The 27,688-nt window shown below is 39.7% G+C and overlaps 1 protein-coding gene across 5 annotated transcripts in view; it reads left to right on the top strand.

Moving 5' to 3' along the window:
• Abca3 (ATP binding cassette subfamily A member 3) overlaps positions 1-27,688 on the top strand; it is a 705,605-nt gene that overhangs the window by 296,675 nt on the left and 381,242 nt on the right. For all 5 annotated transcript variants that reach the window (XM_070088958.1, XM_070088966.1, XM_070088973.1 and 2 more), the window contains 2 exons: positions 4,553-4,700; positions 14,855-14,938. In XM_070088958.1, the coding sequence (XP_069945059.1) occupies positions 4,553-4,700; positions 14,855-14,938 (232 nt within the window). The remainder of the gene's footprint in view (positions 1-4,552; positions 4,701-14,854; positions 14,939-27,688) is intronic.

Here is a 27,688-nt window from a genome sequence, read left to right as displayed (position 1 = left end):
TAGGATTGCTGGTGTCTTTTTTTCTGTCTCATAAACATGCAAGATTTCAGGTACGTCTTGATACTTCTACTGACACTTAGGTCACACTACACATACATGTACAAACATATATGTACACACCCATCTGGGTTTTCTTCTATTTTCTTTCTAGTTCTTGTTTATTTCCTCTTATCTCCATGGGGAAGTGGAACAGAATTCTTCCTCCGTAAGCTATGCGTGTTGTAAGAGGCAACTAAAATGCCGGGAGCAAGGGGCTAGTAACCCCTTCTCCTGTATATATTACTAAATGTAAAAGGAGAAACTTTCATTTTTCCTTTTGGGCCACCCCACCTTGGTGGGATACGGCCGGTTTGTTGAAAGAAGAAAGAAGAATATAATATATATATATATATATATATATATATATATATATATATATATATATATATATATATATATATATATATATATATATATATATATGCATGTGCATGTGCGTGTCTGTGAAGTGTGACCAAAGTGTAAGTAGGAGTAGCAAGATATCCCTGTTATCTAGCGTGTTTATGAGACAGAAAAAGAAACCAGCAATCCTACCATCATACAAAACAGTTACAGGTTTCTGTTTCACAGTCATCTGGCAGGACGGTAGTACTTCCCTGGGTGGTTGCTGTCTACCAACCTACTACCTATTATGTAATTTTTATCATTATACCATGGAGAAGCACTAAACTTCTAAGTATAATACAGCACTAAACTTTTAAGTATAATACAGGTATGATCCAAGGAACAGGAAAGTTACATGGATCAAGAGCCCCATCACAACCATAAAAATATTTTTGAAGGGTAATTTATTGGATAAACAGTATTTTGCTCATTCATTTTATGTAATGCCTAAGGTTAATGCAAAGCATGATTAAATTGTGAACTTAACACTGATATGGTATACAATTGTTATAGGACTCTGGAATTTAAAGTTTTGATACAGGTACAACACCAATTTATCGGCAATGGATCGTCCAGAACCTCTTTTAGTTCAGACAAAATTATGAGACTACTTGTCTGCCAAAATAGTTTACCCAGCGACCACAGATGGTGTTACATGTAATGCTCACTTACATTGTTTGCAGTGCAGTTGTTGATGGTGACCCCTTGATTCTGTGTGAACCAGTCTCCTTTTTGCTTATGTTTCCAGCAACAAACAACAAAATACCTTTCATCCGTGGACTGCTTGCAGAGGCAAAGGCAGTGTTCGCGGCTTTCACTGAGACCCACATAAAGGATCACTTAGACAACGAAATATGGATCCCAGGTTACAACCCATACAGATGAGTGAACAGGCAAAAGGGGGGGGGGGGGGTTTGGCCTGTACATCGCAGAGTCACTTGTTTGCACAGAACTGCTTAATGCCTCAAATGATGTAGTGGAAGTTTTAGCAGTAAAGGTCGAGAACCAAAACCTAGTCATTGTGGTAGTCTACAAGCCTCCGGATGCAACATCCCAGCAATTCCAGGAACAGCTGTTAAAAATTGACCACTATCTGGAAAATCTTCCAGCTCCTGCACCCAACATCTTGCTCCTGGGGGATTTCAACTTAAGGCACCTAAAATGGAGGAATATAGCAAATAATATTGTTGCAGTAATAACACCAGGAGGGAGCTCTGAAGAAAACTCACACTCACACGAGCTTTTAAATCTCTGCACAAAATTCAATTTAAACCAGCAAATAATAGAGCCTACTAGAATGGAGAATACACTAGACCTCATCTTCACTAACAATGATGATCTGATAAGAAATGTCACCATATCAAAAACAATATACTCAGATCACAACATAATTGAGGTTCAGACATGTATGCGCAGAGCCCCAGACCGAAAAATGAGATTAGTCACGAGGGAGCATTCACCAAATTCAACTTCAATAACAAAAACATAAATTGGGACCAAGTAAACCAAATCCTAACTGATATAAGCTGGGAAGATATACTAAGCAACACAGACCCCAACTTATGCCTAGAACAGATTAACTTGGTGGCACTCGATGTATGCACAAGACTTATTCCTCTAAGAAAAAGGAGGAGTAGATGTAAAATAGAAAGAGACAGGCGCTCTCTTTACAGGCGATGGAAAAGAATAACAGAGCGGCTAAAAGAGGTCAATCTATCTGAAATGCATAGAGAGACGCTGGTCAGAGAAATAGCAAACATCGAACTTAAGCTAAAGGAATCTTATAGGAGTCAGGAATCGCGGGAAGAACTAATAGCCATAAATGAAATCGAAAGAAACCCAAAGTATTTCTTCTCCTATGCCAAATCAAAGTCGAGAACAACGTCCAGTATTGGGCCCTTACTTAAACAAAATGGGTCCTACACAGATGACAGCAAGGAAATGAGTGAGCTACTCAAGTCCCAATATGACTCAGTTTTTAGCAAGCCACTAACCAGACTGAGAGTCGAAGATCAAAATGAATTTTTTATGAGAGAGCCACAGAATTTGGTTAACACAAGCCTATCTGATGTTATCCTGACGCCAAATGACTTCGAACAGGCGATAAATGACATGCCCATGCACTCTGCCCCAGGGCCAGACTCATGGAACTCCGTGTTCATCAAGAACTGCAAGAAGCCCCTATCACGAGCCTTTACCATCCTATGGAGAGGGAGCATGGAAACGGGGGTCGTCCCACAGTTACTAAAAACAACAGACATAGCCCCACTCCACAAAGGGGGCAGTAAAGCAATAGCAAAGAACTACAGACCGATAGCACTAACATCCCATATCATAAAAATCTTTGAAAGAGTCCTAAGAAGCAAGATCACCACCCATCTAGAAACCCATCAGTTACACAACTCAGGGCAACATGGGTTTAGAACAGGTCGCTCCTGTCTGTCTCAACTATTGGATCACTACGACAAGGTCCTAGATGCACTAGAAGAGAAAAAGAATGCAGATGTAATATATACAGACTTTGCAAAAGCCTTCGACAAGTGTGACCATGGCGTAATAGCGCACAAAATGTGTGCTTAAGGAATAACAGGAAAAGTCGGTCGATGGATCTATAATTTCCTCACTAACAGAACACAGAGAGTAGTAGTCAACAGAGTAAGGTCCAAGGCAGGCACGGTGAAAAGCTCTGTTCCACAAGGCACAGTACTCGCTCCCATCTTGTTCCTCATCCTCATATCTGACATAGACAAGGATGTCAGCCACAGCACCGTGTCTTCCTTTGCAGATGACACCCGAATCTGCATGACAGTGTCTTCCATTGCAGACACTGCAAGGCTCCAGGCGGACATCAACCAAATCTTTCAGTGGGCTGCAGAAAACAATATTAAGTTCAACGATGAGAAATTTCAATTACTCAGATATGGTAAACACGAGGAAATTAAATCTTCATCAGAGTACAAAACAAATTCTGGCCACAAAATAGAGCGAAACACCAACGTCAAAGACCTGGGAGTGATCATGTCGGAGGATCTCACCTTCAAGGACCATAACATTGTATCGATCGCATCTGCTAGAAAAATGACAGGATGGATAATGAGAACCTTCAAAACGAGGGATGCCAAGCCCATGATGACACTCTTCAGGTCACTTGTTTTATCTAGGCTGGAATATTGCTGCACACTAACAGCACCTTTCAAGGCAGGTGAAATTGCTGACCTAGAAAATGTACAGAGAACCTTCATGGCGTGCATAACGGAGATAAAACACCTCAATTACTGGGAGCGCTTGAGGTTCCTGAACCTGTATTCCCTGGAACGCAGGTGGGAGAGATACATGATTATATACACCTGGAAAATCCTAGAGGGACTAGTACCGAACTTGCACACAAAAATCACTCACTACGAAAGCAAAAGACTTGGCAGACGATGCAACATCCCCCCAATGAAAAGCAGGGGTGTCACTAGCACGTTAAGAGACCATACAATAAGTGTCAGGGGCCCGAGACTGTTCAACTGCTTCCCAGCATACATAAGAGGGATTACCAACAGACCCCTGGCAGTCTTCAAGCTGGCACTGGACAAGCACCTAAAGTCGGTTCCTGATCAGCCGGGCTGTGGCTCGTACGTTGGTTTGCGTGCAGCCAGCAGTAACAGCCTGGTTGATCAGGCTCTGATCCACCAGGAGGCCTGGTCACAGACCGGGCCGCAGGGGCGTTGACCCCCGGAACTCTCTCCAGGTAAACTCCAGGTAAGACCATGTTGCATTTTATAGACAAAGTCTGTTATTTCCAGAATTATCCAGTATCATTATGGTATGGGTAAATTGATTTTGCATGCAGTGGACAAAGTCCATTATAGTTATGATAATGAAAAAACATTCTCATCACTTGGATTAAATAGGCAGTCAGCATTACCTCTCTCCCTTTTTCTTCTATTTGTTTGTTAAGTTGAGATTTTATTGTTTTACACTGTACTGTATATTATTTTTTCAATGAACCGACCATATTCCACCAACGCAAGGTAACCCAATATGAAAAACGAAGTTTCCTTTTTAAACTTAATAATTTATGCAGAAGGGGTCACTAGCCCCTTGCTATGCTGTATATATTTTTATTTATTATTCATTCCAGTACAAAATTCGCTTAAAAGGATCACTACGAAGTTCAAAAAAGAAGAACCCATTTCTTCCTCCACCTCAATGGTATACTGAACTCTCATATCCTCTCTTCCAAGTTCCGGGTCCACGTGATCGTGACAATAATTATGGTGGAAGACCTGGTAAGTTTGATGTACCCTTGGTAACAATTAGCCTTTAAAATGTATAGCTTCCCTTCTTTTTATTCATATTCACCAAAGGTTATTAAGGTTCCTTATTATGTAAAGTTTAGTGTTTATAGCTTGAGTGATCTTAGTACAGGTGTCATAGTTTAGTGTGTATAGCCTGAGTGATCTTAGTTCAGGTGTCATAGTTTAGTGTGTATATCCTGAGTGATCTTAGTAGAGCTGTCATATTTTAGTGTGTATAGCCCGAGTGATCTTAGCAGAGCTGCCATAGTTTAGTATGCATAGCCTGAGTGATCTTGATACAGTGGTCCCTCATTTATCGTAATTAATCCATTCCTGGAAGTGTTACTATTTTCGAAATCTACGATTTTCGAATCAATTTTCCCCATAAGAAATAATGTAAATACAATTAATCCATTCCTGACACCCAGAAGTACTAAAACAAAAAAATTTTTTACATGAAATGTAGATGTAGTACATAAACAATACAATGGGACATGATGAATGAAACATTAACAGCATAACACTTACCTTTATTGGCGATTCTTAGTGTATGGAAGACTGCAGGAGGAGAGACATTGAATTACTGTTTGGAAGGGGAATCCCCTTCCATCAACACCTCAGGTACCAATTGCTTTTCTGGGGCTACTTCTCTTCTCTGTTTCTTAATGCCACTAGGACCAGCTTGAGAGTCACTGGAGTCCTGTCTCGCAAAATAACTGTCCCGAGAGCTCTGTGTCTGGCATCTCTTTAACACTTCCCTAAAATGGGCCAAGACTTTGTCACTGTACATGTTGCCAACATGGCTTGCAACAGCCTTGTCAGGGTGATGTTTCTCCTTAAATCTCTCCATCTTTCCCCACATCTCAAAAATCTCTTTAATTTCTGAAGAAGGCACCTTCTTCCATTTCTCTTCCTCCTCCTCTGCAGCAAGATTCTGAGCTGCGATCTGTTGCTCTTCCTGCTGAAGCTCTTGCAGCTCCTCAGTGGTGAGCTCTTCGTTGTGGTCTTCCACCAACTCATCCACATCCTCCAAACTGACATCCAACCCCATGGAACTCCCCAGTGCCACAATAGATTTAACAAGTGACATAGGCTCATCAGGGTCAGCCCCAAACTCTTCAAAATCCCTCTTGTGGACACAATCTGGCCACAATTTTCTCCAAGCAGAGTTCAAAGTCCTGGTAGTCACTCCCTCCCAAGCCTTACCTATAAGGCTTATGCAATGGAGGATGCTGAAGTGTTCTCTCCATAAATCTCTTAGGGTCAAGTGAGTGTCTGAGGTCACATTCAAGCACCTTTGAAACATTGCTTTGGTGTAGAGTTTTTTAAAGTTTGCAATGACCTGCTGGTTCATGGGCTGGAGGAGAGGAGTGGTATTCGGGGGCAAGAACTTTACTGTGATGAATCCAAACTCCTCGAAAATTAGGTCATCTAAGTTTGGAGGATGAGCAGGTGCATTGTCCATTACTAGGAGGCACTTGAGATCAAATTTCTGTTCCAGGAGGTAATTCTTCACACTAGGGCCAAACACTTCATTGAACCACTCGACGAAAATTTCCCTTGTGACCCATGCCTTACTATAAGATTTCCAAAACACACACAATTTACTCTTCATAACATTGTTTTTCCTGAACACTCTGGGATTTTCAGAATGGTACACTAGTAACGGCTTCACTCTGAAATCCCAACTAGCATTAGCTCAGAACATGAGTGTCAGCCTGTCTTTCATAGGCTTGTGTCCTGGCAGTGCCTTTTCCTCCTGAGTAATGTAGGTCCTCTTTGGCATTTTCTTTCAAAAGAGGCCTGTTTTGTCACAATTGAACACTTGTTCAGATTTCAGTCCTTCAGCCTCTATGTACTCCTTGAATTCATGCACATATTTTTCAGCCGCTTTGTGGTCCAAACTGGCAGCCTCACGATGCCTTACCACACTGTGTATGCCACTACGGTTCTTAAATCTCTCAAACCAACCTTTGCTGGCCTTAAATTCACTCACATCACCACTAGTTGCAGGCAATTTCTTTACCAGATCATTATGCAACTGCCTAGCCTTTTCACAAATAATCGACGTCATAAGACTATTTTCTGCTAATTGTTTCTCGTTTATCCACACCAATAATAACTTTTCAACCTCTTCGAGTACTGTTGATCTCATTTTTGTCAGCATATTTACCCCCTTTGCAACAACAGCGTCCTTGATTTCCTTTTTCTTGGCCACGATGGAAGCTATGGTTGTATGGGGTTTGTTATACATCCTGGCCAGTTCGGCCATACGTACGCCACTTTCATATTCAATAATGTTTTTCTTAAATTCATTTGTATTTCTCACCTTCTTTACCAAAGGCTTGGCACTAGGAGTTTCTTTGCAGCCATGGTAGCTTATTTAGTAGTTGCAAGCACTAAAATGAATGGAATATTATGAAATATGTCATATGAGCAAGTGAGGGGACCATCGCTCACTGGTAAACAATGTCACACTGGCTGGGAAGGGAGGCCGGGGCGGCTCAGAGCGTGAGTACACGTCCCAGATGAATGACTTCGCGAGTCAATCTACGATTATCGAGCCAATGTTTTGACGAAAATATTGTTACGATTTCCAAAAATTATGACTATTCAGCCCTACGATTATTGAGGGACCACTGTACAGGTGTCATAGTTTAGTGTGTATAGCCTGGGTAATCTTAGTAGAGCTGCCATAGTTTAGTGTGTATAGCCTGATTGATCTTAGTTCAGGTGTCATAGTTTAGTGTGTATAGCCTGAGTGATCTTAGTAGAGCTGCCATAGTTTAGTGTGTATAGCCTGAGTAAACTTGATATAGTTGCCATACACCTCAAATATACCTGCATCAAAATCTGAGTGTTACCTGTTTTTATTTTAATTTAAATATTGTATTCAGAGATTTATGTAATCACTGAAGATTTCCAGATAAATTTGATGAGTGTAAGAGAGGGTGAGGGCAAAAGAGGGTGGGTGGGTGTATGTGTGTGTACTCACCTATTTTGGGTGCAGGGGTTGAGTTACAGCTCTTGGCCCCACCTCTTCACCGGTTGCTACTAGGTCCACTCTTTCCCTGCTCCGTGAGCTTTGTCATATCTGTTCTTAAAGCTGTGTATAGATGCTGCCTCCACTGTATCACTCTTCAGACTGTTTCACTTCCTGACAACTCTATGGCTGAAGAAATGCTTCCTAACATCCCTGTGACTCATCTGAGTTTTCAACTTCGAGTTGTGTCCCCTTGTTGCTGTGTCCTATCTCTGAAACATCTTGACCTTATCCACCCATTATTATGTCTTCCCATCTCTCCTGTCCTCCAGTGTTGTCAGGTTGAGTTCCCTTAACGTCTCCTCATAGGACATATCCCTTATCTCCAGGACAAGTCTTGTTTCAAACTTTTGCGCTTTCTTTAATTTCTTGATGTGCTTAACCATGTGTGGGTTCCATTCTGGTGCTGTATACTCCAATATAGGACTCACATACAAAGTGTAAAGTCTTGAATGAGTCCTTACTCAGGTGTTGAAATGCTGTTCTTAGGTTTGCCAGGTGCCCATATGCTGCAGCAGTTATTTCAATCAATCAATCAAGTTTATTCTCTGTAAGGATTACAATGTGGGGTTTACATATTTTGAATATTGTGTGGTTTACATGTTTTAAAATACTAATTACAGAGGGGGCCACTAGGACACCTAGCATGGCTAGGCATTTTGGGCAGACTTAGATTAATTCTAAACTTTAAATTATTACAGATTATGGTATTAAGGCTAAGTGACTACATTATAGTTTTTGTGTTTAGCAATGTGAATGCTTTTGTTTTGGCACAGTACATAGTGTCTATATTGGAGTATCATAGGCAAACTTATGACTAGTTAGGATTCATTATTTTAAGATTAAGATTCGTATATCTGTGTTTATAGTCAATGGGTGAGTGAGTGTAAGTGTTACATGTAGTTAGTTGACGGGGTGTATCAGGGAGATAAGATGTTTTCTAACTGTAGTTTTGAAAGTGATGAATGTGTCTGCAGTTCTAGAGTTTTCAGGTAGAGTGTTCCAGATTTTAGGCCCTTTGACACATTGAATTTTTGTAAAGGTTTAGTCGGACATGGGGAATGTCATAGAGATGTTTGTGTCTGGTGTTATGCTTGTGGGTATTGTCACAACTATCAAGAAAGCATTTTAGGTCAAGGTTAATATTGGAATTTAAGGTCCTGTAGATGTAGATTGCACAGATATGTTCGGTATTATGTTCACCCCAAGATCCTTTTCCTTGAGTGAGGTTTGCAGTTTTTGGGCCCCTTAACCTGTACTCTGTCTGCAGTTTTCTTGGACCTTCCCCAATCTCCATGACTTTGCAATTGATGGTGTTAAACTCCAGGAGCCATTTGTTGGACCAGGCTTAGAACCTGTCCAGATCCCTTCGTAGTCCCATCCGATCCTCATCCAATTGAATTCTTTGCATTAGCTTCACATCGTCTGCAAACAGGAACAACTCTGAATCTATCCCTTCTGTCATTCATTCACCAGAAATAGCACCAGCCCTAGGACTGACTTTTGTGGAGCTCCACTCATCACAGGCACCCACTCTGACACCTCATCACATACCATCACATGGTGTTTCTTTCCTGTTAGGTATTCTTTGATCCATTGCAATGCCTTTCCTGTTATTCCTGCTTGCTCCTCTAGCTTTTGCACCAATCTCTTGTGTGGAATTGCGTCGAAGGCCTTCTTGCAGTCCAAGAAAATGCAGTCTTCCCACCCTTCTCTCTCTTGTCTTAATTCTGTCAAGTTATGGAATTACACGGGCACAAAGTTAGCGGTCTGGGCGAAATTTATGCATCGGTGATTCTGCCCACTTTGAGCCCTGTTTTAAGCCACTTTGCAGATATGCCTTCTGTCATTTGAAGACAAGAAATTGCCCATTCAGCCACTACAGCTAGCCTACAAAGTGCACAGAAGTCGGCAATTTGGCCTATTTTGGATGTTAAAATATTCCAAAATAAGCAATGTAGACATTCCTGGCACTGAAACATTTTTTCTGTTCATTTATCACATCCCCAGGCCTCTTCTATATTACAGTTGCCTTCCATTTTGAATTCATAGTCACAAAAAAAATCAATTCAGATTAATTTTTTCCTTTTGATGAAGTTCACAGATAATGTAGTTTACATGTAATAAAACATTAACACAAAAAAAAGCCACTAGTTTACAATGCATTTCAGGCAAGCTAATTCTAATGCTTAGAGACTACTTAAGAATTCGACATTGACTATTAAGTAGGATCTCTTATACAGTTAACTACATTTATATCCAAAATAAGAAAGACAGCTAACTGGACAATGATACACTTTTAAAATTATGACTTATCATTTCAAACTGATTTGTTGATCTTCAGTTAAATAGGATTTACTGTTTCTCAGTTAATAAAATATAACCAGGAATGATTGGTCATGATTTATGGGATAGTACAGGGATTAGTTCAATAATGACATAATAACATACACTAACGTAGTAAGGATTTGGTCAATAATATCAGTCAGACTCTGTAATGTTTGCATCATGAAGGAAGTATGCTAGTCATTTTCATTTGTAATGTAGCACACACGGCCTACATTAGTTTTTCTTACTAGAATTTGTCCATCACGTACAAAGCACTGGTGAATTTTATCATTATTCTCATGTTTTAGTTTTCTCACTCTGTACAGGAGGTTCTGTCGTTTTCTTGTGAGACTCGTTTATGTATATATCTTTTTTTGCTTTAATAGATGAAATTATTAGATCTTTTTTCCTGTCTTGTGTGTGAAATCTGAGCATAACACTTTTTCTATTTTGGTTCCCTAGTAACCGCGATTCTTTTATTTCCGACACTGGTACATTAACATGTAGGTGGTCACGTATGATCTGGAGAGTTGTATCTTTGCAGTTGGAATGGTTTAATTTGCTGGGAAAGAGTGGAGTGTTAATTACTACTGCATCAGATAACTTGTCTTGCTCTGCCTTATCATCTTGGTTAGCAAAATAATTGTTCAATTAGGTATCCATGTTTATTTTCCGGTCCTTGACGGCATTATCAATCTTTGTGTTAAGGGAAGTTATTTGATCTGTGTGGCTGGCTATGACTTATTGGAGAACCTTGCCAAAATCAGTCATGCCAGTTGATGTTTGCTGTTGTTCAAGGTTGTTGATCTTGTTCTCAGGGTGAAGTAACTTAGATTCATGGTTTGTTATTGTTGCACGAAGAGACATATTTTCAGCACGAAGATTCAAGTTATCCGCCGTTAGGGTGGTAATGTAGTGCTTTAGAGTGTCAGGATCATTAGTCATACCTGGGAGCATATCAGCTGGGTTAAATCCTATGAAGGTAGTAGAGGTAGAGAGGGAGTCAGTCACGGTTGGTGTTGTTGTTGTCGAGTTGCCATGGTTGGTGGGTGAGGGTAAGTCGGCCATGTTTGTTGTTGGTGATGTGTCACTCTGGGTTGTAAGGGGGTGGATGGAGCACCGGCATCCTGCTGGGTCGTCTTATGGAATAGTCGATTTCTAGGAGCTGCCTTGCTGTTCTTAGTGCTGTTTCTTCTAGTAGTTGGTCTCATAGTAGTACAGGAGTTGCTGTGGTTAGATGAAGAAACTAAGATAGTTAAAAGCTTGGAGTAGGTAGTCGTCTGGCAGCGGGTTGTGCTTGGAGTTTGTGGGGCAGTCTTCGCTTCACTCAGTAATTTTTCGATTTGTAGGTATCACTGTTGATTATCTTGGGTCATGCTGGGTTCTACGTACGTTAGTGCAGTTATGATTGCAATTAGGCCATCATTGAAGCATTGGTGGGCTCTGCAGGTGAGAAAAATGACAGAGCTTGCTGCCTCTGCTGTCGCTGCCACTGCCATGTTGTTGTTATAATAATTATTATTAGTAGTAGCAGTAGTAGTAGTATGTATATAGTGAGGGGCTCTTGATCTAGGTCATTAAATTAATAATAATAATAATTATTATAGTAATACATATGTACTAGTAATTATGATAATACTACATAATAATTATGTATAATAAATAATAACAATATAATAATACTATGTACCTACTGCGTATAATTTAGATTGACAACACCACCACCAGATAGCAGTGTCAATCAAAACAATGCTCACCAATGCACATGTGCTTATGGAGCTATCCTCGCGGTGCGAGGAATTCTCGTGATTTCCTTACGTTTCGGGCAGTTAATTCGCCAGATTTCTTTCTTCTAAACATGGGCCCTAAGAAAGCAAGTGGAAAGGACAGTGCCAAGAAGAAAAAGAGAATGATTTGCATGGAATTAAAGCAAGAAATCATTGATAAGCACAGACTAGGTAGGTAGTGTAGTGAGGTAAACATAAAAATTGTACATAGCGACCACTCTTGCGACCACAATCCTCCTCCCTCCGCCATCCATGTAATGACATATTGTATTCATTCTAGAGTGTATATCAGGTTTCTATGTTATTTATACAGTGGAACCTCTACTTACGAGTGCATCCACGTGCAAATTTTTCCAGATACGAGCATCTGCTCGGTTGATTTTTTGCTTCCAGACACGAGCAAAATTTCCAGATGCGAGCGGGCCTCAAGGGAGGTTAATTGACACTGGTGAGGGGGCTCTTGCTCTTGATCTAGGGAATTAGATCTCAGTTGTTTGTTGGACTATCTTATTGAAACTTGGGCAATGTATGAGGAAAAGATGCTTCTTAATGTACACCAAAAATGAAAGAAATCGGACCATAAATAATGGAGTTCACTTCTCACCCATTAGCCTTCCCTTAGTGGTATATTTTCGTATGGTTTTTATGGTTATATTCTCGTTTTATTTAGTCTCGTGGGATAGAATGGAAAATATACTACAAAAATAAATATGATTTTAATTGGTTTCACGATGAAAAGTACCTTGAAATTGAGCTCAGAATAGCAGAAGTGTTCGATTCTTTGGCGCCATCAGTGGTAGACATCATGAGGTAGCAGTGGCAGACAACATGAAGCAGCAGTGGCAGACAACATGAAGCAACAGTGGCAGATGTCATGAGGTAGCAGTGGCAGCATCATGAGGTAGCAGTGGCAGACAACATGAAGTAGCAGTGGCAGACATCATGAGGTAGCAGTGGCAGACAACATGAAGCAGCGGTGGCAGACATCATGAGGTAGCAGTGGCAGACAGCATGAGGTAGCAGTGGCAGACAACATGAAGCAGCAGTGGCAGACAACATGAGGTAGCAGTGGCAGACAACATGAAGCAGCAGTGACAGACAACATGAAGCAGCAGTGGCAGACAACATGAAGCAGCAGTGGCAAAGTGTAGCATTAAGAGTGTAGCAATTAAGTGTAGCATTAAGAGTGTAGCACTTATAAGTCACACTATCTGACTTTTTTGGGTTATCCTAGGTTCTCCACACATGTAGTCAAGAGCAGGAATGGCCACTGTGGTGGCCCTATAAACCTCAACAACAATGGCTGCTGTCACCACCACTAGCCACATACCTAATGACATGTATTTTATTCATTCTAGTGTATATGTCATGTTTCTGTGTTATTAATATTGTTTATTATGTCATATTACATAAATTTTAATAGATAAATAAGCTGTTGAGTTGATATTAGGGAAATTGTTAATGTATTTTTTAATGCCTGGAATTCCACTGGAATGAATTAATTCCATTTCAATTATTTTAAATGAGGAAAATTGACTGCAAACGAGCAAATTCAATTACGAGCAAGGTCGTGGAATGGATTAAACTCGTAAGTAGAGGTTCCACTGTATTGTTTATTATATCATATTAGATGAATTATGACAGATAAATAAGTCGTAGAGTTTATATTAGGGTTATTTTGTCATGCCTCCTGAGAGCACGAATTCAGTGGAACGAATTAATTGCATTTCAATTAATTTGAATGAGGAAAATTGACCCAGCACACGAACAAATCAGGATACAAACAAGTCCACAGAACGGATTAACCCGTATACGGTCCAAGCAGATCTACGTTCACATGTGTAGTGCTACAAAAGTAGATCTAAGTTTTTTTACATATTTTCAAATGTAGAAAAACAAAAAGAAGATCTACTTTTTTTACATTCAAATGTTGAAAAAAATGTATATATACGTTTGGACCGTTTACGGGCTAAATTCGTAAGCCAAGGTTCCACTGTTATATAAAAAAAATACCAAAAAATGCTAACAAACATGAAATAGTTTACAGTGAAGTTCTGGCAGGTTGTGCTTGTTTGGTCAAGTGGTGAGCTTTGTTTGAGTAGGGAGCTGTTCGCATACTGAGGTTCCACTGTAATTGAATCAGACCCATCAAACAGACCGATATTCCCAGCTTCAGGAATATAGGCAATATTTGAATATTACTGCTACTTGGAGATCAATTTCAAGCTACTTCTGGTCCTGAAACCAACCAAAATCATCTCTTTTTCAGTAGTATGTCTTCCTTTCTATCAAATGATACCAAGAATCGGCCAGTAAAACCATAAAACCATCTGAGAAAACTCCTCAAATTTGCTCTTTTAAACCAAACTCAAGATTAGACTTTTGTTTTTCTATCATGCACTGCATGAGCCAGGATTTTTTTATGCTTGGCATATGCACCACACAGACCCATTCTCTTATATCTACATCAAAATTTACTGCACAGAGCTTATCTGTGGAAGCTGTGCTCAAAACATAGATCTACATAGGGAACCCTGGCATGAGTAACGTTGATGGCCACTCAGAATGTTAAAGTTTGCATAATCTACAGTATAATCATTTTAAATTTGGTTTTAACCCTTAAACGGTCCAAACGTATATATATGTTCACTCGCGTAGCGCCCCAGATTTTTTGAGGAAAAAAAAATCTTTTCTTTTAAAAGGAAAAAAGAGCATATGGTACCCAGGCATCCCCAATTATTTTAATATGGCGCACAGTGAGTGCGCACACCCATTCTCTCATGTCTAGGTGACTCAGGCTTATTGTGGCAATGTTGAATGAATGACAAAGAAAACGTATATACATGTATACGTTTGGGGCGCTACGCGCGTGAATGTATATATACGTTTGGACCATTTAAGGGTTAACTTATAACGGATTTTTCAGTTATTTAGTCAATTTGTCATATAGTATTGACAATTCATTTGAGTTCATTGTTTTTCTCTAGGTTACTACGATGAAGGATTTTTGGCTATTCAACATGCAGTTGACATGAGTATTATAGAGTATTTTACCGGCAAAAACCCAGATGGTAAGTATTCAAGCATTCTTTGTCTTGTGTACATGATGTAAGTTTCTATGGCTGGACTGTAGCTTAGGCTGACAGATAGTTGGAAAGACACTGTGTTTGCAGTGAACACCTTTGTTATGAAATTTTGTTCATGAGTAGTCAAGACATGGATGACACATCATAATATAGGTTTCTCTCCAAACATATATCCTTCTCCTTATCTAATTTTAATTACTTTATCTGTTTATAGTTACAGGAGTAGTAGTATGCCAGTGATATACATCTTTTATAATTAATTTCTTGTATGTATATTAACTCTTTAACCCATACCTGTTCCATCCATTTAGCAGTAAAGAAATGCTTTTAGTGACTTTTAGCTGCTTTTTTAAATCAAATTGTGACTTGGTTTTTGTCTGTTATATATTAGTGAAAAAATATTCCTTCTCAGTTTTCTGAACCTTTAATGAACTTATACATAGTTACCATATAATGTGTTCTTCAGTCTTGCATTGAAGTATTTTCTGAAACTTCAATCATTCTTCTTAATTTATATTTTTAATGTTCTGTTGACGTCCTCTTTGCTGCATGACTCTGTACTGTACTTTTTATACTTTATTTGTGGTTCTTTCAGTGAAAACAGTAGGGGCGTATATTATGATTTAATTCTAACATATGATTGAATACTCCCTCTATCATTCCTTCCTCTGTTATTACTCCCTCTATCAAAAAATCAAGTGAGTTTTCTGTAAGCCTAACAGTTCTTTCATGTGAAGGAGGGTTAGTAAGGGGAGAAAGCTGGTGGCATGGCAACATTGCAAGGTCTTCACTACTTACTTAGTCTTAAGGCCTTAACATGCTAATATGCAGTCTAGAGCTTAATTACATAGTTAAGCTAGAGTAGGAATGTAAGTAGCCTAGTATGTATGATGTCTCTAGACGTAGACCTACATAATTACACCACGGTGCCACAACTCGTGGCACCGTGGTGTAATTATGTGGATGGCAGTCACTTGAAGTTACTGGGGAAGACAGGTTGTTACCTCTGTGTGTATTAGTGACTCATGGATATTCATGGTAATTCTGGAAAGTCATAATGAATTGGTCCAGCAGGCAATGTTAAGGTAAGCCATCAGATATACCAGTTTAAGGCTTTGCAAATCTAGGTAGGTAAATTTTTGGTGGCTTGTTTGTGTGATCTAATGACTAGAGGAGCTTCTAGACTAGAAGCTCCAGAACATTTCACACTACTAAGTAAATTAACTGCCCTCTCTGTAGAGATAAATCCTGTGTTATCTCGGTAAGGGATAACAGGTGCCTGGATTGGATTTAATTAATGATTTGACCCTCACTACAGTATATAAGCCACGTCTACGGCCCTATGCTGTACATTCTACAAGATTGATGGACTGAACACATCGACTCCAGGCTGAGGGACTGATTACCTCATACTCCTCCTCTCCTTACTCCTTCCTCTTTGTATTGGACTGAAGAAGCCACTGTGTGGCGAAACGTTTCCTGAATAAAGATTCCCATATGCTGCATGAGTGTCTCAATCTTCAACTTGTCGGTTTTTCAAACCATTCATCACATACCTAGAGGGTGTTCTGAGGGGACAACACGGCAGTGGCTTGGTTAATGACCAGGCCTCAGTATGGATCAGGGCCTGATAACCAGGCTGTTACTGGAGACTGCATGCAAACCGATATATGAACCACAGCCTGGCTGGTCAGTTACTGACTTTGTCTGTCCAGGCAGGGGTCCATTGGTGTGCTGGGAGGCAGTTGAACAGTCTTGGGCCCCTGACATTTATTATGTTGTCTTTTACCATACTCGTGGCATCCGTGCTTTTCATTGGAGGGATGTTGCACCACCTGCCAAATCTTTTGCTTTTGTAGGGAGTGATTTCCATTTGCAAATTTGGGACTAGTCCCTCTAAAATTTTCCAAGTGTATATTATCATATATCTTTCTCACCTGCATTCCAAGGAGTACAAGTCAAGGCACTTCGACAATTCCCAGTAATTTAAATACTGTATTGTACTTACACATGCAGTGAAAGTTCTCTGTATATTCTCCAAGTCTGCAGTTTTGCCTGCCTTGAAAAGGGCCATTAGTGTATAGCAGTATAATAGCCTAGAGAGAACAAGTGATTTGAAGAGAATCATCATGGGCTTGGCATCCCTAGTTTTGAAGGTTCTCTTTATCCATCCTATCATTTTTCTAGCAGATGAGGTAGATACATTGTTGTTGTCATTGAAGGTGAGATCCTCTGGTATTATCTCTTTTTCACTCTGTTGTGTGATTAGATTTTGTTGTATACCCTGATACAGTTTTAATTTCTTCAAGTTTTCCATATCTGAGTAGTTGAAATTTTTCTTCATTGAACTTCATATTGTTTTGAAAGTCCCATTTGAACATTTGGTTGATGTCCGCTTGGAGTCTTGCAGTGTCTTCGATGGAGGTCACTGTCATGGCAGTTCAGGTGTCATCTGCAAAGGAAGACATGGAGCTATGACTTACATCCCTGTCTGTGTCAGATATGAGGATGAGGAATAGGATGGGAGCAAGTACAGTGCCTTGTGGAACAGAGCTTTTCCCCGTAGATGCCTCGGACTTTACTCTGTTTACTATCATTACTCCTTGTGTTTTAATTCTCAGTAAGTTATTGATCCATTTTCCAACTTTGTTTGTTATTCCTTAATCATGCATTTTGTCTGCTATTTCACCATGGTCACACATGTCAAAGGCTTTTGCAAAGTCTGTGTATACTACATCTAGATTTTGTTTATCCTCTACAACATCCAGGACCTTGCCATAGTGGTCCAGTGGCTGGGACAGGCAGGAGTGACCTGCTCTAAACCCATGTTGCCCTGAGTTGTGTAATTGATGGGTATCTAGGTGGTTGGCGATCTTGCTTCTTAGAATCCTTTCAAAGATTTTTATGATGTGGGATGTTAGTGCTATCGGTCTGTAGTTCAAATTCAAATTCAAATTCAAAGTTTATTCTCTATAAAGATTACAATGTTGAATTTCAGAATTTGGTTGTTGTGTGGTTTACATGTAGTTAAATAATGATTACAGAGTGTACCACTAGAACGCCTAGCATGGCTAGGCATTTCGGGCAGACTTAGTTTAATTCTTTATTTTAAAATATTACAAATTATGAGGTAAGTTGGTATTATGGCTAAGTGACTAAATACTAGTTTGTGAGTTTAGCAATGTGAATGCTTTTGTTTTGGCACAGTACATAGTTTCAGTATTGGAGTATCATAGGATTCATTATTTTAAGATTGAGATTAATATTTCTGTTTATGGTCAAATGGGTGAGTGAGTGTAAGTGTGAACCACCAGGTGGTATTCGTGTAGTTAGTTGATGGGGTTTATCAGGGAGATAAGATGTTTTCTAATGGTAGTTTTGAAGGTGATGAATGTGTCTGCAGTTTTAGAGTTCTCAGGTAGGGTGTTCCAGATTTTAGGGCCTTTGACATACATTGAATTTTTGTAAAGGTTTAGTCGGACATGGGGAATGTCATAGAGATGTTTGTGTCTGGTGTTATGACTGTGGGTTCTGTCACAACTGTCAAGAAAGCGTTTTAGGTCAAGGTTGATATTGGAATTTAAGGTCCTGTAGATGTAGATTGCACAGTAGTAAGTGTGGATGTACTGAACAGGGAGTAAGTTTAGATCTATGAAGAGTGGGGAGGGGTGTTGCCAGGGATGGGATTTAGTGATTATTCTTACTGCAGCTTTTTGTTGGGTTATTATTGGCTTTAGGTGTGTTGCTGCAGTTGATCCCCAAGCACAAATAGCATAGGTGAGGTATGGATAAATAAGTGAGTGGTATAGTGTGAGAAGGGCATTTTGCGGCACGTAGTATCGTATCTTGGAGAGGATCCCAACTGTTTTGGATACTTTTTTGGTTATGTGTTGGATATGGGTGCTGAAATTCAGGTTGTTGTCAAGGTATAGGCCTAGGAATTTGCCCTCATTATGTCTGGTAATTAGAGTGTTGTCGATCTTAATGTTAATTTGTGCATCTCCTGCTCTGCTACCAAACATAATATAGTAGGTTTTGTCAGTGTTAAGCGTAAGTTTATTGGCTGTCATCCAAGTCGATATTTTGATCAGCTCCTCGTTAACAATGGTGTTGAGGGTGGCAAGATTAGGGTGAGAGATGACATAAGTCGTGTCGTCAGCAAAGAGAATGGGTTTCAGGTGTTGGGATACGTTTGGAAGATCATTGATGTATATGAGGAAAAGCAGGGGACCAAGGACACTTCCCTGCGGAACTCCAGTATCAAGTGGCCGTGTTGTTGATGCTGTGTCTTTAATCGTAACATACTGATACCTATTAGTAAGGTAAGATTTGAAATAAGCAAGTGCATGGCCTCTTATACCGTAATGGTCAAGTTTGTGGAGTAGGATGTCGTGGTCTACTGTGTCAAAAGCTTTTCTTAGGTCAATAAAAATTCCTAATGGATATTCCTTATTTTCCAATGCTGTGTAAAGCAGATCTAGCATTTTTATGATTGCATCATTAGTGCTTTTATTTTTCCTAAATCCAAATTGGCAGGGGTTGAGTATGTTTTGTGCTGTTATAAATGAATATAATCTCCTGTGCACGAGTTTCTCAAAGATTTTGGATAGCAATGGTAAGTTTGATATTGGCCTATAGTTGTTTAAGTCTGTAGGGTCACCACCTTTATGTATTGGTGTAACCCTTGCCATCTTGAGTAGTTTTGGGAAGGTGCTAGTTTCTAGTGACTTGTTAAAAAGTAATGAAATAGAATGCAAAAGGATATGGGCCGCTCGCTTGTTCAGTAATGGTGGGACATTAGACAGATTCCCTGAGTTGTTTTTAAGTGACTTTATAATCTCGGTGACTTCCGAGGGCTCAGTTGGTGCAAGATAGAAGGAATTTGGGAAATTCCCATCTAGGTAGTCCCCGGCATGGGCATTAGTATGTGGGATTTTATTGGCGAGATTAGATCCTATGGTTGAGAAGAAGTCGTTTATCTTGTTAGCTGTGTCAGTGGGATGTAGTGGTGTTTCATTAGGTTTAGTTAGGACAATATTCTTGTTTTTTTTCAGTTTGTGGGTCCCTAGAATCTGAGTGTATTTTCCAGGTCTTTTTTATATCTCCTCTAGTGTCTGTGAATCTACTGGAGTAGTATAGTTGTTTGGCTTTCTTTATTACTTTGGTGAGAACTGATGAATAGTGTTTAAGAATATCTTTGTGTATTAAGCCCTGTCTATATTGCTTTTCATATTGGTGTTTCTTGTCAATGGATTTCAGAATGGTGCTGGTTAGCCATGGGCAACCAAGCCGTTTGCTTGTGATCTGTTTCGTTTTTATAGGACAATGTTTGTTGTATAGTCTAAGTAATTTGTTAAGAAAAATGTCTGTCCAGTCATCAATACCATTGGCCTTGGAGAATTCTGTAGGCCAGTCAACAATCTCTAGGTCAGTTGTGAACTTCCTTATTGAGGCCTCGTCATGGAGTCTAAATGAGACTTTGTTGTATTCAAGTGGTGGTTTACTAATGTTTGTCAGGAGGAAGGTAGAGTAGTGGTCTGTAGTGCTATCTGTGATTATCCCTGATTTAAGGGGGGCTAGTATATTGGTCCATATGTGGTCTATTATGGTTGCACTTGTCTCAGTGAGCCTGGTTGGTTTAGTTATTGTTGGTATGAGAAGTGTGTTGTTCATATTGTTGATGAAATCAGTTACAGGCTGATCATCTAGTAAGCCAAGGTTGATGTTGAAGTCTCCAGCTAAGAGAAGGTGGTGCTTATTCATTTGTCTGTTTGTTATTAGTGACTTTAATTTCTCACTGAAATTTGGGATGTTTGTGTGAGGTGTCCGGTAAATGGCACCGATTGTTATAGGTGTCTTAAGGTTTTTTACAGTAAAATTAGCAAAAATGTACATGTTGTTGTCCATTATTACTTTGATAGTAAGGTTCTCACTACATGTTCTAGTGTGGGGTAGCTTTTACATAAGGGCCTTATCAGTCTAGGGTAATATGTACTTACATTCGTGACTGATCATCCTCAGTGTCTCTGAAATCCTTTCACCAGCCCTCTCCACAGGTTATTTAAACTACTTCTACCACAAAATAGATACTTATATTCAGGTAGATATATACAGAATATACAGTATACAAAACATAAGTCTACACACTCCCTAGCTGTTCTCCTGGGAACAGCCCACATGGTGCTTCTCAGCAATTTGCCCTTCTCTCTTCTTGACTAATCTCTGGACTAAACAGTGTTTTGACACACTTTAGTCACCCTGAGTATGGTGGCTACAACTTAAGGTATAAAACTCACCCCTGGGGTACACATAATGCCCCCCCCTCCAAAAAAAATAAAAAATAAAAAGGACCCAGTAGTCCTACCAGCTTGAAGCCAACAACAAGAGTCAGGGAGAGGGAGGAGCCTAGCTAAGCTCCTCCCACACCCATCAAAACAACAAAAGACTGTTGCCAAGCACAATTCTCTAGTTACCACAATTCTACCACACCTTATTTTACTTTTACAAAAAGAAATACAACTTTATAAACTACTTATTTAAATTGTGTGTTTGTGTGTCTATAGTATATCCTATTATATTGAGAAAAACAGGCTTGACTCAGCTGCTTTACAGCCATAAGGGTGATCTGCCCTTATGACACTTAGGGCTGAGACCCCGTCAATTCAATATAATTAGGTATTCCAGAGTAACTGTTACTTCTTTCTTTCAACGTACCAGCCATATCCCACCAAGGTGGGGTGGCCCAAAAGAAAAAATGAAAGTTTCTCCTTTCAAATTTAGTAATATATACAGGAGAAGGGGTTACTAGCCGCTTGCTCCTGGCATTTTGGTCACCTCTTACAACACACATGGCTTACGGAGGAAGAATTCTGATCCACTTCCCCACGGAGATAACTGGAAATAAACAGGACCAAGAACTAGTAAGAAAATAGAAGAAAACCCAGAGGGTTGTGTGTATATATATATATATATATATGCTTGTACATGTATGTGTAGTGTGACCTAAGTGTAAGAAGAAGTAGCAGGACGTACCTGAAATCTTGCATGTTTGAGGCAGAAAAAAAAGACACCAGTAATCCTACCATCATGTAAAACAATTACAGGTTTCCGTTTTACGCTCACTTGGCAGGACGGTAGTACCTCCCTGGGCGATTGCTGTCTACCAACCTACTATCTAGGAGTAACTGTTACTTATATACATCAATATGTGTTGGGTCTCATAGTCCCATAACAGTGAGTGTGGGTCATAATGAGCATCGGTCATAATGAGAGTGATAGAATACCTATTTGTTCAGGTACACCGATCATCTATTAGGTAGTCGACTAACTCATAAGCTGTCAGCTACACTTAATTGTTTATCACTATACAGTCGAATTAAGACCAAGTGGTGCCTTAAGCTCAGCCTAAAAATGGTGCCCTCCTCGGCCCTTCCATTGTTCAGCTGACAAGACATTAAGACTCGGTAAGTGCTGAAGGTGAGATAAGACATTAAAAACTCAGTTTTCTTCAAAGTCATCATCCCCCATGCCAGAGCACACAACTATATTAAATATAAACTTAGGGAGGGGTGTTAATGCTGCAGTTTTATAACTGTAGTGTAAGAACGCCTCTGGCAAGACAGTGATTGAGTGAATGATGATGAAAGCTTTTCTTTTTTGGGCCACCCTGCCTTGGTGGGAAGCAGCCTGTGTGTTAATAAAAAAAGATAAATATTTATTTAAACACTAAATAGCAGCAAGCATTATAAGCCAGTTACATTCTTATAGCTAGGACAACAGAAAAAAAAGATATATAAATTTTCATCACTGTTTTATGTATATACTTTTTAACCCTTTCAAGGTCCCCAGGCCCTCTCCGAGACTTGTTCTCAGGGTCCCTAAATTTAAAAAAAAATTTATTTTTTCTTATGAAAAGATAGAGAATCTTTTTTCCGATCATAATGACACTAAAAGTATGAAATTTGATGGAAAACTTAGCAGTCTCGACGATGTTTACGCATCGGCGATTTTGCCCACTTTGAGCCCCATTTTCGGCCAATTCCAGTGTGCTAGTCGACAAAAATCATAACTATTTTGCTAGAACTCCATTTTTTTCTATCGAATGAGTACAAGAAACCACCCATTTACTGATTTCAACTATCCAATAAAGTGGTCAGAATTTAGCAATTTTGCCAATTAAACACAAATTTCAAAAGATGCCAATTTCCGAATAGGGTCCAGAATAAACAAGAAAGACATTCCTGGCACTAAAATAACAAGTTCTCTGTTCGTTAGTCACATCCCCAGGCCCCTCTTATATTTTTTTGGCTTTCCACTTTGAATTTTTATTCTTACAAAAAATAGAAGATTTACTGTTATGCAGACTACTGCATTAGTGTAGAAATGGTATAAATAATATCAGCGCACTTGTGAAAGAATATTAGACTCACCAGTTGACCTGTATTGGATGCTTGACATGATTTGTTTACTTTTGAACTTGGGTAAAAATCGAACATTTCTGCTTCTTTGAGTTCAATTTTAAGGTACTTTTCATTGTATAACCAGTCAAAATCATCTCAATTTCTGTAATATGTGTTCCATTCTATAAAATGAGACCAGGAGAACTAGAATACAACAATAAATACAATACAAAAATACAGTGCAAATTTGCTGTTTTAATCCAAAAACATGGTCAAATTTTTTTTCTCATTACGCACTGTGTGCTGTAGGATTTTTTTTATACTGCGCACACTGACCACATAGACCCATTCTTTCATATGTAGGCCTACCAGCTTTCTCTCACTAGATTTGAGGGTGCTAGAATTTAGGCGTACTAGTACGTCAAAAACCCTGGGGCATAAGCCGTACTAGTACGGCCAAAACCCTGAAAGGGTTAATAAAACTTATAAAGGGAAAAATGCAAACGCAAAAATTTATTGAAAACAATTTTTAATCACTTTCCAAAAGATAAGACACAATACATCTGATATTATCTCTACAGAAATTATGAGATCTTGATACCTGGAGTACCTGGAGAAGGTTTTGGGGGTCAACACACCTGCGGCCCGGTCTGTGACCAGGCCTCATGGTGCATCAGGGCCTAATCAACCAGGCTATTACTGTTGGCTGACGTAAACCGACGTACCACAGCTCGGCTGATCAGGTACTGACTTTAGGTGCCTGTCCAAAGCCTTCTTGAAGACAGCCAAGGGTCTTGAGAGCAATACTTTTCTACAGAAATCGATGATGGACAATTTTTTCAAAATAAATATTATAAAAGAGAAATATCATTATTTGTATGAAGTAAACATCTTTCATTCCACTGCTTTCTAACATTGAAGATATATATCATTTCAGCATACAGCATCAGCTGACTTTAATCTGGCCCTGATGGATCAAAGGATGCTATTGTTGCCTATTTATATCTTTATCATTTAAAATTATTCTTCCTACTCTTTTTAACCACAAAGTCTTTGATCAGGTCTTCAAAACCACTCAGACATAACAAATCTACTTCTATATTTAGCAGAGACAAGCATCCAGCCTCTCTGGGTGCATAGTTGTTCTGTTGGAATTTTTAACCCTTTGAGGGTCGACAGGCCCTCTCCGAAACTCGTTCTCAGGGTCGGCCAAATTTCAAAAAAAAAAAAAATTATTTTTTCTTATGAAAAAATAGAGTATTTTTTTCTAAACATTATAGGCTAAACAAAAAAATTTTAGCGTCAATACTTACCGAGATATGGAGGTGTGAAATTTGCCAAAATTGAACAACATATGGTAACATCGCCGACTGCCGTCACCCGGTATTTTTCTATTTACTTTTTTATGTACTATTTTCAATTTTTTTTCAATTTTTCTTTTTTCTGAGTAACTTTTATGGCCTCTGAGGCCAACATGATCAGTATTTTGTAAGTTATTTCTTTTTCAATACTACACAATAAGGGCGTAAACACTGTTGTCATTATTTTGTTTACAGAAAATATTTACACAAACAAACAATATGAAATGTTGTTTATTACTATTTTTCTATATTTTATATACACATATACAGTCACAGGACATGTTTCTAGAAGTTCTGCAGCCTGTGGAACTCTTTGAAACATGGTGTCATGCACAGTGGAGTTTTGCACTCCTCACACATAAAACGAGTGTCTCTGCGTTGCCGTGGGCGTTTTTTTGTATGTGAACAGACGTAACACCTCTTCTGAGCCTTTTTCTTCAAAGCAGTAGCAGGCAGTTTTACCAGGAAGTGATCACCATGCTTCAGACGAGCAGGTAGTTGTTGATAATTTGGTGGGCGGTCAATTGCAGGTGCATTTCCTTGGTACTTGAATACTATTTGTCTGATGACAGACAAACAGAATTCGCCGTACTGTGGTTTGTTTCTGGTGCTCATCTTATACATATTATAAGCATTGAGCATGGAAATGTCCAGAAGATGGAAAAACAGTTTGATGTACCACTTATAACTCTTGCGAACACAATCAGCAAACCCAATCTGCATGTCACATTTGTCCACTGAACGCATGTTGAAGGTGTAATCAATCACAGCTGCAGGTTTTAGAATGGGTTCATTTCTCTCTCTATGCTGCCTGCCACTGTCTGCCATTTCATTAGGGTGAATTGATGACAACAGTGTGACATCTCGTTTGTCATGCCACCGAAATGCCATGATGTCATTGGCAGCAAACGCCTGCACCTCACCTCTGCGAGTGCCAGCATCAAACCTGGGCATATGTTTTCGATTTGCACGCACTGTGCCACACACATCTGTCATGTTCACTCGCAAAAAATCACTGAGTGAGGGGCTTGTGTACCAGTTATCTGTATATAATATATGCCCCTTACCAAGGTATGGTTCTATCATTGTTCGAACCACATCACCTGAGATGCCCAATAACTTCCTGGTATTTTGCAATGTATAACTTCCAGTGTACACAATAATATCCAATACCAGACCACTGTAACAATCACAAAGCACAAACAACTTTATACCAAAGCGTTTCCTCTTGCTTGGTATGTACTGCTTGAAAGAGAGTCTTCCTTTGAACAGAATCAAAGACTCGTCAATTACAAGCTTCCTGAAGGGATAAAAATGAGTACTGAATTTCTGTTTCAGATACACAAACACATTCCTAATCTTATATAACCTGTCAGTTCTGTCAGGCCTGGTTTTATCTGAGAAGTGAAGCATACGTAACATTAGCACAAATCGATTCACTGGCATTATATCACTGAAACCTGGTGTTGCAATCAGGGGGTCTGTTGACCAGTATGATTTCACTTTGTGCTTATACACATGTGGCATAAGCATTATTGTGGCAAAGAAAAGATACAGCTCAGCCACAGTTGCCTCCTTCCATTGGTGTAGACGTGATTTTGGTGAAAGTATTGTGTTTGCCATGGTGTACTCGTAGTATGTGTTGCTTTCCATGACAATACTTTTCATCAGTGGTTCGTCAAAGAATAACTCGAAACATTCCAGTTCAGTGGCATTGTTCCCAAGTGCACAAGATGGCCGTATTCCACTTTGGCTGCCATCAAACTGGTGGGGATTTGGAACAAAATTGACAGCTTCCTGCCAATCCCAGGTGCGGTCTGCTGGTGGGTACTGGACAATGACAGGTGGTTGTGGTTGTGGAGGTTGTGGTTGTGGAGGTTGTGGTTGTGGAGGCTGGTGTGGTGGGGGAGTGGGGGATGGTGGCCTTTGTTCTAGATCAGCTGAGGCAGCGGCGTGGGTGGCAGCGTGGGTGGCAGCATGGCCCACTGCTGGTGCCTCACCGCCGGCACCACTACCACCACGCACATTTTCCATCCCAATTGCAACAGTATCTTCGTCATTTTCACTGTCTGTTCCTGTTGTACAGCCACGGGATGTACTCCGAGATACACTCCTTCCCCTTGGAATAGCATATGGCACACTTCCAGAGCGCATATATCGTCGTATATACTGACGCTTCACTGGGGAATATTGCACTTCACTATCACTACTGGAACTAGTTTGAAGAGCTTGTAGTTCATATTCACTATCACTATCATCACCCATGCTCTCATCTGAGTCTGGGATTTGGGAAAATAGAAGTTTCCTCTTGGGTTCTGGAACAACTGAACGTGAACACGAGGGCCCAGCACCAGAGGTGGAAGGCTGAGGGTCGTCTGGGTTTTCTTCACTATTACCGATATTATGGTCATTAGTTTCGGTCAAAACCTCACTAAAACCACGAAACTCATCTTCACTGGCACTTCCATCACTATTAGAACTGTCACTGGGGAACAAAAGTGTCCCAATTCGCTGAGGAGTGAGGAGCTTCTTACCGCGAGGCATGGTGGACATTGTTTACTAAGAGGGCATTCCCACAATGCACCACTGGGTCCCAGATTTTTTTTCTACCACGCACACTGACCACGCAGACCCATTCTCTCACACCTAGGCCTATCAGCCTTTTCGCGCGAGATTTGAGGCCGCTAGAATTTATGCGTACTAGTACGTCAAAAACCCCTACGCGTAAGACGTACTAGTACGATGAAAACCCTCAAAGGGTTAATATGCTTGAACTGAGAAATGAATGCTTATCTGTGCAAATTGTGACCATTATTAAAAATATGCACAAGGTAGTGTCTGCATTTGGAAGTGCACACTCAAGTTTGTATTATTTTATAAAGCTGAGTATGACTGAATCAGGTTTTAACAGTTTTTTGTTGCACTGAACTTATGGTGCACATATGAGTGAAACTGCTGAAGCTCAGCATATAGTT

Source organism: Cherax quadricarinatus, chromosome 2, assembly GCF_038502225.1.
Source record: "Cherax quadricarinatus isolate ZL_2023a chromosome 2, ASM3850222v1, whole genome shotgun sequence".
Lineage (NCBI taxonomy): Eukaryota > Metazoa > Arthropoda > Malacostraca > Decapoda > Parastacidae > Cherax > Cherax quadricarinatus.
Note: the sequence above shows the minus strand (reverse complement) of the source record. Positions and strands in the feature narration are given on the sequence as shown.